Source organism: Petromyzon marinus, chromosome 27, assembly GCF_048934315.1.
Source record: "Petromyzon marinus isolate PM22_M1 ecotype Great Lakes invasive population chromosome 27, UKy_Petmar_22M1.pri1.0, whole genome shotgun sequence".
Lineage (NCBI taxonomy): Eukaryota > Metazoa > Chordata > Hyperoartia > Petromyzontiformes > Petromyzontidae > Petromyzon > Petromyzon marinus.
Window position 1 is genome coordinate 3,996,337 of NC_133693.1, and position 21,170 is coordinate 4,017,506.

The 21,170-nt window shown below is 49.4% G+C and overlaps 1 protein-coding gene across 1 annotated transcript in view; it reads right to left on the bottom strand.

The window, feature by feature from the left end:
* Positions 1-21,170, bottom strand: part of EPPK1 (epiplakin 1) — a 60,226-nt gene that overhangs the window by 22,943 nt on the left and 16,113 nt on the right. The window contains exons 2-8 of the mRNA XM_032961375.2: positions 18,943-19,004; positions 16,181-16,270; positions 15,716-15,793; positions 11,644-11,736; positions 6,873-7,039; positions 4,084-4,199; positions 1,576-1,649 (exon numbers count right to left, since the gene is read on the bottom strand). Of these exons, the coding sequence (XP_032817266.2) occupies positions 1,576-1,649; positions 4,084-4,199; positions 6,873-7,039; positions 11,644-11,736; positions 15,716-15,793; positions 16,181-16,270; positions 18,943-19,004 (680 nt within the window). The remainder of the gene's footprint in view (positions 1-1,575; positions 1,650-4,083; positions 4,200-6,872; positions 7,040-11,643; positions 11,737-15,715; positions 15,794-16,180; positions 16,271-18,942; positions 19,005-21,170) is intronic.

Genomic DNA, 21,170 nt, shown 5'->3' on the forward strand with positions numbered 1-21,170 from the left:
TACCCTACATTGCGGGGATCACAAAAAAGATCTCCAAAATCTTGAATAAACACAAGATCCAGGTCCGTTTCAACACATTACATAAAATCCGTGATCTGGTTCTTTCTGTAAAAGATGTGATTCCGGACATACAGTACCCTGGTGTCTACAAACTAAGTTGCCTCTGTGGTAGTAGTTACATTGGAGAAACCAAACGCCATGTCTCGGACCGCATTCGTGAACACACAGCAGACCTTAAACACGGTAGGACCAACACCTCGGCCGTGGCAGATCATTGTTATAATTCAGTAGGCTCACATGACATTGACTTTTCCAAGACAGAGGTTCTTTGTAAGCCATCTGGCTTCCATGAGAGATTCGTTCATGAGGCTATCCACATATACAAGCACAGAGACAATTTCAACCGAGAAGATGGATTCTATCTTAGCAATCATTGGAAAGATTTGATAAATCATTTCAGTTCTTGATTGATTGTTCACGCTTACAGTGGCTTTCAGACAGCATACATAAAAACAAATTTCGTCTCCCCCCTCCTCTTTTCAAAAAATAGATGGACTAGTCCTGGGCAAACTGCCAATCGTTGCGCGTGACGCAAACGTTATTTTTTATATATATATATAAATAAATATGCCGTTTTCAAAATAAATTTATGCAAACCGACACACCTGATGATGACCGTTTGAGTTATGGTCGAAACGTCGTGAGAATTTTTTATTGTTTTATATATATTTTGTTATTTTGTTGTTTCTCTTCAACGTGACTTTACCGAAAAAACTAAGAATATAACTATTTTTATTTTTACAGGTAAAGCCCTCCGAGCTATACAGCTCTTTTTCAGAAGCGACTTGGCTACAAATCATAGCTCACCAAAGTGGTTTTATCATCGTGTGGATATTTATAGCAGCCAAATACTCAAAACCAGTGGTCCTTAACTTGTACTGTAGCCTAGACCCCTTTGGTTCTCAATTGTAAAAATAATAAACGTATAATGTTAATAAATACATAGTTTTTACGAAACATAGTTGTTGTACTTATGTGCCCATGATTAATTTGTGTTTTCGATGAATTTACCCTCTCAAAAAAATCTGGCATGTCTCACGCTCCCAGAAAGGGCATCTCGCACCCCCAGGGGATTCGTGCACCCAGTTTAAGAAGAAGAACCACTGCTCTAAACGCAAATTTATTCTAAATGTGGAAGGGAAAAACCGGAGAACCCGGATAAAAATCCACTCGACCACAGGGAGAACATGCAAACTCCGAATATGCAGGCGTCAAGAGTTGGGATCGAACCCACGACCTCCTGTATAACAGGCGAGGTAGTGAACATCTAGCCACCGTGATGATGAGAGAGAGAGAGACGCAGACTCCAAATATATAGCAGGCGTCAGGGTCGGGATCGAACCCACGACCTCCTGTACACCAGGCGAGGTAGTTAACATCTCACCACCGCGTTGCCCCGCATCACCATTATTTTAGTGGGTCATCAATACTAATGGATTACCCCATATGCCACTGCAGCTATCTGTTATGAGATGCACTTTATAAATCACAGCCAGAGGGTGTGAGGTTGCATACCTTCTGGAAAGCTGTGTAGAGCAAGGAGACGTAAGTCATAATTGACTTTGAGTCCGGCGTTGGGACATCGACATCTAAAACATGCAAGAAAGCTCTGAATTAGAACTGAAAATGAATCAAAAACACCGGTCACTTATACAATGGAGAATAATTTACGTCATACGAAAAGAGACAAAATCTTGTTGGCTGTATAAACGTCACGGTTTTTTTTTAAATTAATTACCATCTATCCTATTCATCATCATATCACCATCAGTTGTAATGTTTCACACATGGTCCACTCTGGAACACCTGGAGGCCTTTCTAAGTTTTCAGATACAATCGATCCATCTGCACATGAACCGATCTGATTGCTCCATTTCAAAGGTGGTCATCCTCTCGGGCATGTCTCCTCCTTTGGCTACCGTTCCGTCAGCACTCCTGTCATTGGCCATCATCCCTCCGAGCGATGTGTCCTGCCCAAGCACACTTTCTACTTTTCTTCGCTGTCAATGTCTTTAAATGGCATTCATGTGTTCCTCTTTTTTTCTCGAAGTCTATTCCCACCGTAAATCTTTTGTTTCTTTGCACGCTGTTCAGATTTTGATCTATAGTCTTTGTCAGAGTCCATGTTTCTGATCCCATGTCATAGCAGGTAACATTCACGGATTCATAGTGTTCTACTTGAGGCATATGAGTTTTTATGTTGCTGGCGAAGTTTTCCAAAATTCTTTCACCAGCCTCATGACTTCATAATTTTTGAAGCGGTCAGCAAATTTCAGTACGTAGACATTCTGTTGTGTTCGGTTGTGTTCCTTCAAAGAGTTCCTTTTGAAAACAAACCTGTTGCTCATGAATTATTACAAATTTCTCTCGTTTTCCTGCAGATTATTTTCCTCGGTTGTTAAAACTAACTGTTACTTTAAAGAGTGAGTTTATTAATCCTCCACACGTTCAATGAAATAGAGTAAAGCACATTCGATGACGGAGCAGTCAAATGTGAGATGATTAATCTTTTCTCCATTTACCTTCATATTTGTATTTCTCCAATCTAATTTTCATAAAAGAGATATTATATAGTTGCTATGCATAGCAACTGCATCTTCTGTATCGTGATATTGTGAATTAAATTAAGGGAAATGCTTTTATTCCATTGTGAGTTTAACCTTAAGCACTGATACTGGCCATGCCACCTGCTAAGTGATGCACACTACCTGCCTGAGAGGGAGATGGTAGCCTTCACGCGGTCCATCTGTTAAGAGTGACCTATTGTATACCTAACTAATACCATCACCTTGGCCACTGGATCTAGGCATCATCATCATCAATCTTCAGTTACGTGTAAAAGACCTGCCTGGCATGGACATGTGTGAGCATGTGTGTGAACATGCATTGCCAGTAGCGTAGCATGGTTCACGTGGGCGCCGATCTATGTCCCTGCCAGATGTCTTTAGACCCAGAACTACTTTGTAGTTTCTACATCATTTGACCACCTTTGCCAGTACCAAAATATAATAATAGGGTTTTTCCCCTTTTTTCTGGCAACAAAACTGCTATATTATCAGAGTGTATTTTTTGTTTGCATTTTGACCATAAGTATTGCGGTTAATGCGCACATGGTTCCTTGTAAAAAGGTTTGAGTTTTGTTGCCAGAAAAAAGGGCAAAACCCCCTATTCTTATACTTTGTAGTTCCTCGCTTCCTATGCATGACTTTTGATTGGCGTTCCTTCAGCTGTCTGGCTGCATCGTAATGGAACGATCTTTCCGTGTAAACACTTGAGGAGCAGACACTTTTCATAAATGTAAAAAAATATATATTAAACACCTCTTTCGGGCATCCGTAATTGAGTACAAATACATGAGGCAAGCTGGTATCTGCTTCTACTGTGTTTCTTTAAAAAAAAATATCCCCCGCGTTTTCATGATGAAATATCGGTAGCATTTGGTGATGCTCCATCGGCAGCGGTGCACAAAGCACAATGAACAAAACAATAATTGAACACATTTGTCAATAACACTGTGGCCTAACAAGAAACCCTGTATAATTGGTGATGTTTCGGGCAATGTCCCATCCTCATAGCAAGCAGGGCCATCGCCTGAAAACTCAATGTGTTGAGTGTTTTAGTTCGTTAATGATATACATAAAGACATATGTATATGTGTTTTTATTGAATATTGCCTGCGATACATTGCTCTGTTACTTTGAAACGAAATGTCTTGCTTTTTGTATATTCTACTTATTGGGCATTCATGTCAATTGAATTTTATCTAAAGCATGCCGATGCACTTTTATTGATGTGCAGTGCGCTGTATGAATAAAGATCGATTGTTTGACCGGTGGCTATGATATTAAATGGGGACCCCTCCTGTCTGATTCGCCACCCTCCCCATGGCCCGGCTCGTGGCGCTCCTCCTGCTCGTGGGGCTCCTCCCGCTCGTGCTTGCCGGCGAAGTCACACCGCCTGCGTGACTCGAGAGAGAGCCACGCTGGTACCGCCGCCGCCGCCATGTTTAGATGCCATGCTTACCTTCCACGTCGAGGATTCTGGGGACGCCCAAGTGCTGCTCTGCCTGGGAGAAGGCCAACTCCAGCCTCTCGTGAACGTTCCTCCGAGACAGCTGATCGAGGTCCACGGCCTTTGGCCTGAGAACGAAACACAAAGGTCGAATGCCGCGTTTCCACGGCCACTGGGAGCTGACCCGAGCCACGCCAGGCCATCGTTGGGCATGGCCCCGCACGGAACCCGTTTCCTGAACCCAACGCTTCAAGAGCCACGTGGGCCCCCAAGTCCTTGGTCCCATCAGCCCCTCCAAGAACAAAAAAAGATGATCCCAATATCTTTGTCAACCTACTGCTGGAGTCCTTCCGATGCTGTTTTGGCCATGGCGGGGATGTTTGACCGTAACTTCCCACATTAAACAGTCACCTTCACTCACTAGTTTCCGCTCCTCACTCAAAACTCACTTATTTTTCCCTAGCTCCTCCCACGACCCCTTAATCTCCCCCTCATAACCACCACTGTTACTGTTCCCTCTTAATATTCTCATTATACGGCTCTCACTCAATCTCAATTAATTAAATCCATTCATAACCGATTTCACGCATCGTCACAGATTCACAAATTCGCCCCCATTGCTTCCACTCATCTATTTCATTCACCTCATCTCCACCATGGCATTCATACGCGCCGTTGTTAAATATTTGTAACGCGCCTTAGTTCAGACGCTAAATACATTCCTTTAAGATAATATAAGAATGGTCAGTGTGGGTTGACAAAGGGTGAGCCCAGGACCGGTGCAGATATCACATGCCACCAATATTAGCCATGGCTGAGAATCAAACTCAGGTTACTGGGTTCACAGTAGGTTAGTTAAAGGGGTGTGCTAGGCCAAATACTCCAATGTAAAAAATATATATATTTTTTAGTAATTTTACACTTTTTTGGTAAAAAAAAAACGTAACATGGAAGTTGACCTAAGCAGGAGACGCCAGCGATCATGAATATCTCTCTTTCATGTTGACACTGTGATGTCACCACTGGTTTTTCGGGGCGGCCCAGGTGGAGGTGTGCAGTTCCTTTAAGGAAGTGAACCATCATGTGGCCGAGTTTGGACTGGCTTGGCCAGGTCAGGCTACTGTGGGATCCCAGGCTGAGCACATTGGTCCGGTTCATGAACTGAGCCAGCCTGCTTCACATTGGTTATGAGCACGGAGCAAATGTGGCTTCCACACCAAACTGATCGTGGGTTTGAACTCATTGTCGGTTTACAGTCACTGGCATAAAAATACCACAATTCATTGCCTGAGTCAACTTAACAATTGTGTATTTGAATTATAAAAAAGGCAATTTATCACTATCGAACAACCACTTGCTTTCTACAATTGAGAACTCGTTTTATTGACCCCCCCCCCCACATTGGTATGATGGGCTGAGTTGACTCAAGCCCAGAATTTGAACACTCATTGTTCATATTGAAGGCCATGTGCTCCAACCTTTGCGTAAAATTTTGAAAGATAGATCAAGCAATGTGTAATTTTCCATACAATGGAGCAATTTCATGAATTACTTTACTCCATAAAAAAAGCCAACCCAGTACCTCCACACGAATTATGTCCGCGACGTTTAAGAAACTAATGTTTTAATTTGTCATAATGCCGTCATCTTTTGAAGCATCGTCAGCATGACCTCATCAGCATGATCGTCACGATCATCGGGGGAGTAAAGTCCATTGCTGAATCTCCTGGAATCCGTTATCGCATCGGTCGTTGTGCCAAGCAAAAATCACAGCAGACATTTATTACGAGGCTGGGCGCTGCAATTCCCCCAAAAACCACAGCCTCGTGGCTATCTTCATCATGTGGAAATTATTAGTAGCCAAATACTCAAAACGCGTGACGTCGATTCAAAATATGTAGGGAAAAACCGGAGGATCCGGAGAAAAATCCAGGCGACTACGGGGGAAAACATACAGACTCCAAATATACAGCAGGCGTCAGGGTCGGGATCGAACCCATGACCTCCTGTATACCAGGCGAGGTAGTTAACATCTCGCCACCATGGCCCCAAGAAAATTATTGGGGCAACTGATGTAAGCAGACATCTATTAAGACTGGCACATCAGTGCTGATGTTCACACACCTCAGTGTGGTGTGTGAACAGCATCACTGATGTGCTGATGTTCACACACCACACTGAGGTGTACATTTAAGGTTGAGCCAACCTAGGGGATGCCAAGAATCGGTTCAGATATTCGCCACTTATGTTAGCCGTGGTCGGGGATTTAACTCAATTTTCCTCGTTTGTAGCGCAGTGCACGAACCACTGCTAGCACGATACAACACCCACCACAAACATGTCACTTCACGATCGCTACAACAAACAAACGACATTACCAATGCACCACCAGGACGACAAATACCACTGCCACAAACACGAGAAATTCGCTGTCACTCGAATCTGCGTGTGCAACGTGCATGCCCTAGGGACGCAACGTTCATGCCCTGTCGGCATAGTGTACATGGCCTGTGTGTACAGTGTGCATGCCCCGGGGGCGCAGCGGGTGTGCCCTAGGGGCATAGCGTGCATGTGCTGTGGGCATAGCGTGCATGCCCCAGGGGCGCAGTGTGTATGCCCTGGGGGCATAGCATGCATCTGCTGGGGGCATAGCGTGCATGCCCCGAGGGCGCAGCGCGCGTGTGCCCTCGGGGCATGCATAAAAGTTGAAGGCAGTATATGCCCTCGGGGCATGCACGCAGTATATGCCCCGAGGGCGCAGCGCGTGCGTGCTCTGCGTGTTGCCCCGCGCGGTCACTCACAGATGCGAGCGCAGGAGGGCGCAGAACACGTGGCCGTCACGCCACGAGCTCGTGAAGTCGTTGCACACGAGCCCCGGGGTGCCGGCGATGACGCCGCGCACCCACAGCAGCAGTTTGTCTTCGGCACGGAGCGCCGTGTGCTCCTCACCCACACTCACGTCCGGCACCTGCGTGGCGCCGCACACAAAGACGAAGATGCCCCGACCAGTGAACGGATTAGCCGAGCAGCAAAAGTCGCTACTACACATGTAGTAGTGGCTACACGTGTAGTAGTGGCTACGGGCCCCGCACTTTCAAGGGCCCCCGCGCTAAAATGCTTTCAAGCGGTCAATTCCGGTTCAGTGATGCTGCACTTGCTCTATTACTATAGTACTATACTGCCTTCAACTTTTATGAACGGCTGGGTGTTTAAGGTTAGCGATTTGTCGTAATATCTGGCTTCATGGTAACTGAAAAAATACAATTACTTTACAATTAATAGCCCCTTTATAGCATATGCTACAGGCCCCGCACTAACTTAATCCGACACTGCCCCCGACCTCCGTATAGCCTTAACGGACTGTTGGGGCAGATGGTTGTCAGCGAGTAGCAAACTTGTGAAGGCCCACGCGACACACACACGAGGGGGTGGGTGGTCAGCAATACGATCGGGCGCCTACGCCTCCCCAGCGGCGACGTTGACGCACCGCACCAGGAAGTCATTTGAGGCTGCGTCGAACCTCGTGGAGGCGCAGGACCGGTTCAGATGTTCATCACCGGCGCTGGCCATGAGCGGTTATCGAACTCGGATCGGCGGGTTCATAGGGCAGCGCGCTCACCGCTACACTACCGCTCCCCGATGCGCACGCACACACACAAACGCTCACCAACCCAGCCTCACCCGTTCCTGCTCATCTCAAACCCGCCACCCACCAGCCTTCGACCGCTCGCACAGTCTCACCGCTCATCTCAAACTCACCGACAAAGCCTCACAGGCTCAGCCCAGGGCATGCCTCGCCACCACGCATCTCAAAACCTCACCGCCGCTCATCCCAAACTCAGCACCGGCTCTCCCCAGCCCCACGCCGCTCAACTCAGCCTCACCGCTCTCACAACCTCAACATCGACGTTGAGGCTGTGAGAGCGACAGCGACACCAAGCCCAACCTTTGATCGATACGAACTCTTTCACCAATAACCCCCCCCCCCCCCCCAAAGAGTGAACGGCTCGGTGCCGTTCACTCATTGGCCCCGTTTGTTTGCTTTTACACAGATTCCCTTTATTGCCTCCACAATCAACAGCCAAAGAAACCGCTTTGTCCATTGCGTCGCGCTGATGGGATGCCGACTGAGCGCGCTGCCAGCCGCCGCCGTCTCTGTGGCCCTGGTGGGACCGGCGGGCGAAGCCCCCTCGGATGGACCGGGCGTCAGCGTGTGTTTGTCTCAACGGGACCGAGGCGTCAGCGATTGCGTCTCAATAGACGCCACCACCACCACGCGGGCCCTTGCTGTGTGAGCGCGTGTTCCACATGTGGGAAGCTAGCAGGAATTTTTTTTGGGAGCCTGGATAGTGCCTGGATAGGGCTTGGGTGGGTGGGTGGCCGCCATATACACAAACGGGTTGTCCCCGGCTGCTGTGGGGCTGGCTACGTGGTGGGCAGCAGAGGCCAATTGCGGCGACATCAACTGTGGCACCGGACCGTACTTACACGCTCCGCTGCCTTCACCAACTGTGGCTGAGCAGGGTGGTGAAGGGCAGTCGAATAACATACCCTGTCCGGGATGAGGGGAGGCCCTCATCCAGCAGTGGATTGGCAAGGGGCAGTACAAGGTACGTGAGCTCGCTCGGGCATCTCAAATTGACGTTCATCCCCGGACAAGATCGGGCAACGTTCGGCTGTCACTTAGAGCCTTTTTAATACTTTCCCAAATGAGAAAAGGGAGAGGTTGGGGCATGAGTGCCGGGCAGATTAAAGATGAGCTAAGTGAGAGTGAAATGCTTACCTCCACACAGCGGTGGTCTGTGGGGCACTGCAGACGCATTGTGTGTGTGTGGATGTCGATGCTATCCAGCCTTCATGGCCGTGGTGGTTAAATGCTATCTTCCTTGCCTAGTACGCAGGAGGCCGTGGGTTTGTTTCCGACCCTGATGCCTGTTTATATGGAGTTTGCATATTCTCCCCGTGGTTGTGTGGATTTTTCTCCGGGGCCCCTGGAATTTCCTCCATGCGTTTAGATGATTTGGCTGTTATAAACTTCCACGTGATAAGCCACTTCGTTGAGCTATCATTTGCAGCTTGGTCGCTTCTAAAAATAGCTATTTAGCTCAGTGGACCGTACCTGTTAAAAAATATAGTTTAGTTTTTATTTTACTCGCTAACAGCACTTCTCTCCCAAACGTCTGTCAATGCTACACGGGGAGATCTCCGTCCGTTGAAAATTATATGTTTGGCTAGAAGCCAAAAAAACCCAGACATGTATAATTGTTTTTTTTTACCCCACAAAATTGAAAGGTTGGAAGAATAAAAGATGCCATTCTCGTTAGGTTTGTTTGCCGACATCTAGCTTGCCACACCCGGGCCCAGCTTTAACACCGCATCAATGCTATGACAGCCGCGGCACAAATGGACAATTACCTGACTGAGGATGGGTGGAAAGAAAGAAAAACCCCAAAAGTATATATTTTTTTACAAAACCGCAAAAAGCTGGCCACCCTGGGATGGGCTTCCACGCCTCCTTTGCTGCGACATTTCACTGGGTTGACAGAATGAACCTTCCCACGCTGACTCACTCTCTCCCCGCCTTCACCATCGCAGGTTCCTTCAAGAGTGTGTTTGTGTGTGTATGTAAGATCTACCCGAGTTCGATTGCCGCTCACGGCCAACACAGCTGAGATTTTTTTCTGGGCCTCCCCTAGGTCGACTCAGACTAAATTGAGAGTACATGGTGCGGTCTGTAAACGTCACCACTAGGAGTGACGAAGGCGGCCAGGCGTGGTGCTGGACACCCATCACCCATAATAACATACATAACGACGGGGTGGAGCCGTGGCGCGATGGTTAGCTCACGGCGCTGTGAAGCCGGCGGTCCGAGTTCGCTTCCCACTTATGGCCGAGTTCAGTGCCGAGTGATATCCGGACCAGTTCCTGCCCCACTCCCCCTCCACGCAGTCCTTCCATAACCGGCACTCCACCACGGCAACAGAGGCCAGTGCAGAAGAACATATATATATTTTTAAGTAACTATATTTTTTTTATTTTACAAAGTAAGGCCCACTGGGCTATACAGCTCTTTTTCAGAAGTGACCTGGCCACAAATGATAGCTCAACAAAGTGGCCTGTCACGGGGAAATTTATAGCAGCCAAATACTCGACACGCACATTTATTTTAAATGTGGAGGGAGAAACTTGGCGACCCCGAGAAATACCCACGTGACCACGGGGAGAGAGACATGCATACTCCAAATATACAAGCGTCAAGGTCGGGTTCGAACTCATGCTCTCCTGTATACCAGGCGAGGGAGATAACATCTTCCCACCGTGGCACCCCTATTGTTGTACTGCACAGTACAGTCGTCCTATGCTCCCACACCTTCACCAACCCGTACTGCCCAGCGTGGTGAACTACGAATGGGTAAACAACTGCCAAGACTACGACGGTGTGGGGAGGCCTTCATCCAGCAGTGGATTGACCGAGGGTCTGTATGTGACGCTCTATTTAATTGCATGTAATCGATCACGGCGGAGTGGTTGACTTTCTAGACTGGGTTGGAGAGATTAAATTTGGCACAAATATAGCTGAAGGATCTAAAATTTTGATTTAAAGCTTTCATGACTGCAGTAATTCATATTCTTAGCTCTTTCGGTAAAGTCACGTTGAAGGGAAACAATAAAATAATAATAAATATATTAAACAATATAAATTCTCACGACGTTTGCATAAATCAAATCTGGTTGAACATGAAAACCACATTTTTATGAAAAAAAAATGTTTTGCCCCTCCAACATTACAGACTTAAACGAGTGTTTGCTGGCTTCAGACAAGTGCCGATGGTCCCCATTGTGTCATAGCCCTCTCCGGTTACCGATTACGAAGCAAAAGGTTTGTTCCTGGTTCGTGCGTGAAGTCACACAGCTTGAGTTGCTGCGTGCAACAGTGGAAGGTGCAGTAGCAGCGAGCTGCAGGCCCCTTGCACTCCGTTACTGAATTACTGGCGCCCATTCAATGGGTAAATACGCTCGCGTGTATACTGACGAGGTCTGATGTACTGTTTTATGAACGCGTATTGCCTGGAAAGGGACGCGATATAAATTCTAGATAGAATAGAATCGAGTGCCTGGAGGCGTGTGTGGATTCCTTTGAGCCGTGTGTTGCCCACTTAGAGTCGTGTGTGGACTGCCTGGAGCCGTGTGTTGCCTACTTAGAGTCGTGTGTGGAGTGCCTGGGGCCGTGTGTGGACTGCCTGGAGCCGTGTGTTGCCTACTTAGAGTCGTGTGTGGACTGCCTGGAGCCGTGTGTGGACTGCCTGGAGCCGTGTGTGGAATGCCTGGGGCCGTGTGTGGACTGCCTTGAGTTGTGTGTGGACTGCCTTGGGCCAGGACCGGTGGACTGTTTGCGTCGTCTGCGTCGTTTCAGTCATTGGAACTCGGGAGGTGCAACGCTCATTTGGCCATTTTCCGAATAAATGTGCCAACCTTGGGCCGACGTTGGCACGTGGTTGGAACTGTTGGACCAAAGTTAGCCCCAACGTTTTACTACGGATTACAGGTGAGGGCAATGCAGCTAGAGCTCACCTGGAAGTGACCAATGATGGTCCAGATGAGGCCTAGGATGAGCTTGGGGTTTCCGTCCACGATGTCATCACTGCGGATGTTCACCAGCTTCACCTGCGTAGCAGCCACGAACATCATTTAACAGGGCCGCACACTGCTGATGAAGACTCCGAGAAGTCGAAGCCAGTCCAGGGGTTTGCCTGTTGCTACAAACGCCACTGGGAGGACATTGTCCTAGGCCGATGGACTTGAACGGCACTTGATTTTTTGTTGTTGACGAGAAGGATCTGTGTTTATTGTAGTCATTTACGATTATGGACGTTTGTATGTTGAACTTATTTCCCGCTGTACATAACCGACCGTGACAATCTGAGGTGCGGGATTAATACTTTATTCAGCACTTCATTTTATCCGGGTCGGATCTGTCCGAATCGGCAACACGGAAACTATTTCCGCTCCCAGCACACTAAAGCCAGTTTATAGTTATCTTTTGATCGATTGATTGACACATTCAGCCTTAAGCTGTTTTACAAGATGGACCACGCAGAGGGCCTTAGTGAAAAAGGGAAGTTACACCGGCGAATAAACCACAACGTTGCAGACACCGAGTAGCGAACTCAATCGAGGGAAAACAACAACATCACTCAAGTCACGCACCACTCAAGTAACACTTGACAGCAGGGTAAACACGGAAATATTTAACAGCAACTCGCGCAGGGGGTTCGCTAATCACACGCGGAAGAAAAAGGACATCTTAAAATCAAGGAAGGAATTTGAAAAGGCAAGGCAAGTTATGGTTGCAGCTACGAGGCACGTGTCTGCTTCAGTCTTCCAGCGACACAGAATATATTAAGTGAATAATTTAACCCTGGATTTGTTTTTATTTAAAGCTTTCGTGACTGCAGTAATTCATATTCTTAGCTCTTTCGGTAAAGTCACGTTGAAGGGAAACAATAAAATAATAAAATATATATAAAACAATAAAAATTCTCACGACGTTTCGACCATAACACAAATGGTCGTCATCAGGTGTGAAAAAACCAACGGCAAGAAACATTTGAAAGAAGTGTCGGTTTGCATTAATTTTTTTTTCAAACGGTGTATTTATTTATTTATTTAAAACGTCAGCGCCACACGCAGCGATTTAGCAGTTTATTTAGAAGGACTAGTCCATCTATGTTCTGAAAAGAGGAGGGGGGAGACGAAAAATTAATGTATGCTGTCTGAAAGCCACCGTAAGCGTGAACAATCAATTAAGACCTGAAATGGTTTATCAAATCCTTCCAATGATTGCTAAGCCAGAATCCATCTTCTCGGTTGAAATTGTCTCTGTGCTTGTATATGTGGATAGCCTCATGAACGAATCTCTCATGGTAGCCAGATGGCTTACAAAGAACCTCTGTCTTGGAAAAGTCAATGTCATGTGAGCCTACTGAATTATAACAATGATCTGCCACGGCCGAGGTGTTGGTCCTACCGTGTTTAAGGTCTGCTTTGTGTTCACGAATGCGGTCCAAGACATGGCGTTTGGTTTCTCCAATATAACTAATACCACAGAGGCAACTTAGTTTGTAGACACCAGGGTACTGTATGTCCGGAATCACATCTTTTACAGACGGAACCAGATCACGGATATTATGTAATGTGTTGAAACGGACCTGGATCTTGTGATTGTTCAAGATTTTGGAGATCTTTTTTGTGATCCTCGCAATGTAGGGTAAAGTGATGGTTTTGAAAGGCTCCTCGAGAGGGTCCTTCTTCATGGTTTGAGTGATAGCTTTGCGGATTGTATAGTCGGAGTAACCATTAGCCTTAAGAGCTTGGTGTACGTGCTTGAGTTCACTGCCTATGTGTTCCTGGTCGGATATGCATTGGGCTCTATGGTACAGAGTCTTGATGAGAGAATTCTTCTGTGATGGATGGTGGTGGGAACCCGGTTTCAGATAAGCATCCATATGGGTAGATTTCCTGTAGACAGAGTCGCTCATTGAACCATCAGGTCTCTTTTTTATTAGGACATCCAAAAAAGGTAGCTTGCCATCTTTTTCGACTTCCATGGTAAATCTTATGGCTGGGTGTATGGAATTGATGTGGTCGAAAAATTGGTCTAGAGTAGACCGGCCATGTGGTCAGATGACAAAAGTGTCATCCACATACCTCTTCCATAAGGTTGGGCGCAGAGTGGCAGTCTGGATGGCGTCAGTCTCAAATTTCTCCATGAAAATGTTAGCTATAACCGGAGATAGGGAGGAGCCCATTGGGGTGCCCTCAGTTTGTTTGTAGAAAGTTCCATTCCAGGTGAAGTATGTATTGGTTAAACAGTGTCTCACCAGGGGGGGTACCTCAGTGTTTAGTCCTTGATGAACCAAGTCTTCAATGATTGCGATGGTGTCAGGTACAGGAACCTTGGTGAATAAGGAAACTACATCAAAACTGACAAGCAGGTCGTCTGGGGACAGGGAAATACCCTTGATTGTCGATACCAGGTGAGTAGAATTTTGTACCGCAGAGGTGGTTTTTCCAGTAAAAGGACGCAGGATTTCAGACAAAAAACGAGCCAGTTTGTAGGTGGGGGAGTTGATAGTAGAGACGATGGGACGAAGGGGTATATCTACTTTATGTATTTTTGGTAAGCCGTATAATCTTGGTGGCCTGGCAGCATTAATTGATCAATCTAAACAGTTTTCGATTAAGAAATTTGAGACTGACGCCATCCAGACTGCCACTCTGCGCCCAACCTTATGGAAGAGGTATGTGGATGACACTTTTGTCATCTGGCCACATGGCCGGCCTGCTCTAGACCAATTTTTCGACCACATCAATTCCATACACCTAGCCATCAGTTTTACCATGGAAGTCGAAAAAGATGGCAAGCTACCTTTTTTGGATGTCCTAATAAAAAAGAGACCTGATGGTTCAATGAGCCACTCTGTCTACAGGAAAGCTACCCATACGCATGCTTATCTGAAACCGGATTCCCACCACCATCCATCACAGAAGAATTCTCTCATCAAGACTCTGTACCATAGAGCCCAATGCATATCCGACCAGGAACACATAGGCAGTGAACTCAAGCACGTACACCAAGCTCTTAAGGCTAATGGTTACTCCGACTATACAATCCGCAAAGCTATCACTCAAACCATGAAGAAGGACCCTCTCGAGGAGCCTTTCAAAACCATCACTTTACCCTACATTGCGGGGATCACAAAAAAGATCTCCAAAATCTTGAACAATCACAAGATCCAGGTCCGTTTCAACACATTACATAAAATCCGTGATCTGGTTCTTTCTGTAAAAGATGTGATTCCGGACATACAGTACCCTGGTGTCTACAAACTAAGTTGCCTCTGTGGTATTAGTTATATTGGAGAAACCAAACGCCATGTCTCGGACCGCATTCGTGAACACAAAGCAGACCTTAAACACGGTAGGACCAACACCTCGGCCGTGGCAGATCATTGTTATAATTCAGTAGGCTCACATGACATTGACTTTTCCAAGACAGAGGTTCTTTGTAAGCCATCTGGCTACCATGAGAGATTCGTTCATGAGGCTATCCACATATACAAGCACAGAGACAATTTCAACCGAGAAGATGGATTCTGGCTTAGCAATCATTGGAAGGATTTGATAAACCATTTCAGGCCTTAATTGATTGTTCACGCTTACAGTGGCTTTCAGACAGCATACATTAATTTTTCGTCTCCCCCCTCCTCTTTTCAGAACATAGATGGACTAGTCCTTCTAAATAAACTGTCAAATCGCTGCGCGTGGCGCTGACGTTTTTTTTTATAAATAAAGAAATACACCGTTTAAAAATAAATAAATTAATGCAAACCGACACTTCTTTCAAATGTTTCTTGCCGTTGTTTTTTTCACACCTGATGACGACCGTTTGTGTTATGGTCGAAACGTCGTGAGAATTTTTATTGTTTTATATATATTATTATTTTATTGTTTCCCTTCAACGTGACTTTACCAAAAGAGCTAAGAACCTGGATTTGTTATTATGATTTTATGTTTCAAGCGTCAAGGTACCTGTGGCGTGCGTTTGTGTGAGTGTGGAGTTCGGAGCGGGCGGCGCACTCACGTTTTGATTGCGCAGGAATTCCAGAGCGAACTGCACGTTCTGGCGCTTGTGGAAAGCCATGCTGCCCTTCTCTCGGGGCTGCACACGCACGTGGACAGGGGGGTCACTCGTTATCGGCGGGGTCAAACTAACAGTGGGGGTCACGCACGCGGACAGGGGGTCAATGTTATTGGTGGGGTCGCACTAACAGTGGGGGTCACGCACGCGGACAGGGGGTCACTCGTTATCGGTGGGGTCGCACTAACGGTGGGGCTCACTCATCGGTGGGGTCGCCAATTAGCGCACGGCTCAGTGGCCACCCGAATGGACGCGCGGCCACGACCCAGTGCGCACGACGCCACGTGAGTTAGCTGCCGTGCCATGCATGCACGTTCGTTGAACTTCTATCGCACCGTACACAGCCAACCGTGCTAACGGAGGTGCGGGTGTGCTGGTTTTGTGTGCATCGTGCGTTCGTGCGGTTACCAGCTTCTCTCCGGAGAGGACCTCCAGCAGGGAGATGAGGTTATGTCCATCTCGCAGGTCCTCAAAGAGGTCGGAGATTTTAGCGTTCACCTGAAGGGGGAGAGAAAGAAGGAACGTTCGTACGGAATAACAATAATAATAATTAAAACTCTGCACAGTATCAGCTCGCTCTCGGAGAGAGAGATAGAACGACTCGTGTTATGTACGTATGCTGAACTTCTTTCGCACCGTACGTAGCCAACTAATCGGAGGTACGGAGGACGGACAACAAATTAAACACAATTGAGTAGTTTTGAAGAATTGACTCACTGGTGCGAGGAGGAACCATGAACAAACGGGAAAGGCGATCCTCTATATGTAAAGGTGTTTGCAAATGAACGAGTGTTTATGTGTGGGAAGAAACTGGGCTGCCCACAGAAAGCCCACGCATTTGAGGGGTGGGGGGGGGGTGGTGGGGGCAGGCACCACTTTATCCCACAAAGCTTGGAACAGGTGGAGATTAATCCACCACACTTGCTATACCGTCTTCGGGCGGGCCAGAGTTTGGAGCGCCCGAAGTTTACGATCCGCGAGGGAGGGAAGGACGTGCCCAAATGACCGGGGATGTACACGGACTCGTCAGAGATCGTGGAAGCTCGGCAGGGTTTATCCTAGACGGTGCAGGAATGGGTTAAGGCCCGTGCCTGGCATGTCGGCGCGTTGCAGGCGGTTCGCGCGGTTGAGCTACGACACGACGTGGTTAAGCAGTCAGCAGAAGGCAGTGCAGCAAATTGTATTGTTGTTGTGTTGTACTTCTAAGCTCCCACCTGACCATCATGGTGAAGTACGGTCAAAACAGCCAACCACCCCACGACACGGTGCGAGGAAAGCACGATAATGGGAGCGACACATCTGCTATTCACATCGAGTTAAGTGTTGTCCATGACGCCGAATGATCGGTGCACCATCCACGATTGTTTAAACGAGGGCCACGTGTGTGTAAATGAGCCCTCATGGGTGTTTCATGGGCGAGCATTGGCGTAGCAATGCAGGAGGGGGTTCCAAACACCCCACCCATACATCTTGGCAGTGGGGGAAAGCAATATACACCCATCCCCTATAGCCTTCATGACTGCTCCACATGGGACCAATTGACTACGCCACATAGGTCCACTGGCCTCTTGATAATGTGCAGTGAACAAGGGCCATTGCCCGAAACGTCACCTCTTGTTGTTTTCGTGTTAAGGTCACAGTGTTATTAATGATGTGGTACTTTTTTTAAAAAAATGACATTCATGCCTGCGTGCCACTGCCAATGCAGCAACAAGTATCACCAACCATCTGTCATTTCTAGGCGTGTTGATTGGGCGCCGTGGTTCGTCTCGCGGTTGTTTGCAAGGGATGGATGCGTTCGGATGTTTGCAAGGGATGGATGCGTTCGCGGGGGAGACGGGCGTCCTTGCGCGTTCTGCTTCGTACGTTTTTAGGGGGATTGGGGGGGCGTGTAAGCCGTCTCGACCGTGCGTCGCGTCGTCTGCCGCCGTCACGTCTGGCTGGGTTTGGGTTAAGGGAGTGGGGGGAGTGAAGTCTCTCGCTCGTCGTAATCACGGCAGACGCGACCCTGCCCATGCCGGCCGAACGCGCCTCACGCCCAATGTCAATCTGCCTTTGGCATCTTTGCCCACGCTGCCCCGCCACCACCGCAAAGACAAAGATCCCCCGTGTACCCTTAACAGACGGTGGGGTCAAGTGCTGTTAGCGAGTAGCACCTATGAAGGTCGGCACAGCACACGACGGGGTGGGTGACCAGCACCACGCCCGACCGCCTTTGTCTCCCTAGTGGCGATGTTTACACATCGCACCGGGTACTCATTTGAGGCTGAGTCGTCCTAGGGAGAGGTCCAGGACCGAGTCTGGTTGTGATTTTTTTCACGGATGCGGTTCCATTATTGTGGTAACCGTTTTTTTATTTTGCAACAGCGGAACGATTAAACCACGCCAGGTGGCTCGGCAGCTGAGAGAAGCTCGCTCCTGGATCTGTCGGTTGCGAGTTCACATTCTGCTTTGGTGGGTTATCACACCCACCCACAACTTTCACATTACAATAGAATCAGGTAAAATATTCCATAAAAAAACATAGCAAGATGAGCAACGATAATCGTGGTACGACAACGATATGCAATTTGTACTTGGCGTATTTATGTTTAGCGATTTGCTGACTTTTCCTAGACTTTGCACTCCAGTCGTGCTGTTTGTATTGTTGTTGTAACTTTCTGACTCACCCCTTACTGGACATCTGTGAAAAAGAGCTTAATAGCTCATCGGATTTCTCCGGGATAAATAAAGATTCTGATATAAAGATGTTGATGGAGCTAAACGGATGAATCTATTATCGTATATCGTAGTATCGCGTATCGCGGCCACCGGATCGAGTGCGTGGCGGTGGTGTTGATGGTGGTGATGGGTTGGGAGCGGTCGTGTAGTGGTTGCGCTACGAGACCCGGAGACCCGGAGACCCGAGTTCGACTCCCGCTCACGGCCAACATCGGTGACGATGATCTCAACCGGCAATGTGCCTCCCCTAGGTCGACTCAGCCTCAAATGAGTACCTGGTGCGGCGGTGTGTAAACGACGCCACTACGGAGACAAAGGCGGTCGGGCGTGGTATTGACCACCCTCATCGTGTGCCTTTCCGGCCTTCATAGGTGCTCGCTAACAGCACTCGCCCCCAACAGTCTGCTCAGGCGATGATGTGGTGGGGGAGCTGTTGCGGCGGGGACTACCTTCTGCAGGTGATTGTTAACCCACTTGGTGAAGGTCTTCTTCTGGACGCGCTCACGCTCATCTGCAAACAGACAACAACAACAGCAGCAGCAAAATAAATACAAAAGCGCGAATGTTTAAACGCCCCGGGTTGACGCAGGGGAAACGCTTGCGCGTGTGTTTGCTCGGTTGTCTGAACTTGTCAAGGCGATACGGGGCGCGGGGTGCGAGTGGTCTCTGTCTGTGCGCGTGTTGGGGGTGCGGCAGCGTTGCGGTGAGCGCGCTGCGCTGCAAACCCGGCCGGCCGAGTTCGACTCCCGGTGACGATATTATCTGAAACCTGCGTCGACTCAGCCTTACATGAGTACAGCCTGACGTGCGGTGTGTGTGTGTAAAGCATCAGCACCGGGGCGACAAAGGCGGTCGGGCGTGATGCTGTGTCACCGACTTTCATAAGTACTCGCTAACATCACAGTCTGTTAAAAGGCTTCGTGTGGGATTCTTGTCTTTGTACAAACCCCTCCATGCGTTTTCTTAGCCAACAATCAAGGGGGAAAGCTGCGGACACAACGCAATGTTTCTGTGAGTGCTCACGCACACCACCCACGCTCACCCACCCCCACGCTCACCCACCCCCACGCTCACCCACCCCCACGCTCACCCACCCCCACGCACCCCCACGCTCACCCACCCCCACGCACCCCCACGCACTCCCACGCTCACCCACCCCCACGCACCCCCACGCTCATCCACCCCCACGCTCACCTACTCTCACCCACCCCCACGCTCACCCACCCCCACGCTCACCCACCCCCACGCTCACCCACCCCCACGCTCACCAACTCTCACCCACCCCCACACTCACCCACCCCCACGCTCACCCACCCCCACGCTCACCCACCCCCACGCTCACCAACTCTCACCCACCCCCACACTCACCCACCCCCACGCTCACCCACCCCCACGCTCACCCACGCTCACCCACCCCCACGCTCACCCACCCCCACGCTCACCCACCACAACGCTCACCCACCCAACACTCTCACCCACCCCCACGCTCACCCACCCAACACTCTCACCCACCCCCACGCTCACCCAGCCCCACGCTCACCCACCCCCACGCTCACCCACCCCCACGCTCACCCACGCTCACCCACCCCCACGCTCACCCACCCCCACGCTCACCCACCACAACGCTCACCCACCCAACACTCTCACCCACCCCCACGCTCACCCACCCAACACTCTCACCCACCCCCACGCTCACCCAGCCCCACGCTCACCCACCCCCACGCTCACCCACCCCCACGCTCACCCACGCTCACCCACCCCCACGCTCACCCACCCCCACGCTCACCCACCACAACGCTCACCCACCCAACACTCTCACCCACCCCCACGCTCACCCACCCAACACTCTCACCCACCCCCACGCTCACCCACCCCCACGCTCACCCACCCCCACGCTCACCCACCCCCACGCTCACCCACCTCCACGCTCACCCACCCCCACGCTCACCCACCCCCACGCTCACCTACTCTCACCCACCACAACGCTCACCCAGCCCCACGCTCACCCACCCCCACGCTCACCCACCCCCACGCTCACCCACGCTCACCCACCTCCACGCTCACCCACCCCCACGCTCACCCACGCTCACGCTCACCCACCCCCACGCTCACCCACCCCCACGCTCACCCACGCTCACCCACGCTCACCCACCCCCACGCTCACATTTCCACTCTCGCTGCTCGGGGCATTTGTTGAGGCGCGAAAGTCGGAAGTGTCAAAGAAGGTAACAGTTGTCAGCATCACGCCCGGCCGCCTTTGTATCTCCAGTGCAGACAGTGGTTTGTTTTTTGTTTAACACCGCACCAGGTACTCATTGAAGGTCAAGTCGACCTCGGGTCGCCGGTTTCGTAGCGCGGTGCGCCAATAACTGAACCACCGCTCCCGAACGAACACACCCACACACACTCACGTACTGTATTGACATTCACACTGACATGCACAGACAAAGATCCCCCCGTGTAGCCTTAACAGGCTGTAGGGCCAAGTGCTGTTAGCGAGCACCTATGAAGGCCGGCACGGCACACGAGGGGGTGGACGGCCAGCACCACGCCCGGCCGCCTTTGTCTCCCCAGTGGCGATGTTTACGCACCGTACCAGGTACTCATTTGAGGCTGAGTCGACCTAGGGGAGGCCCATGATCGGTTCAGATAGAATCGTCACCGGTGTTGGCCGTGA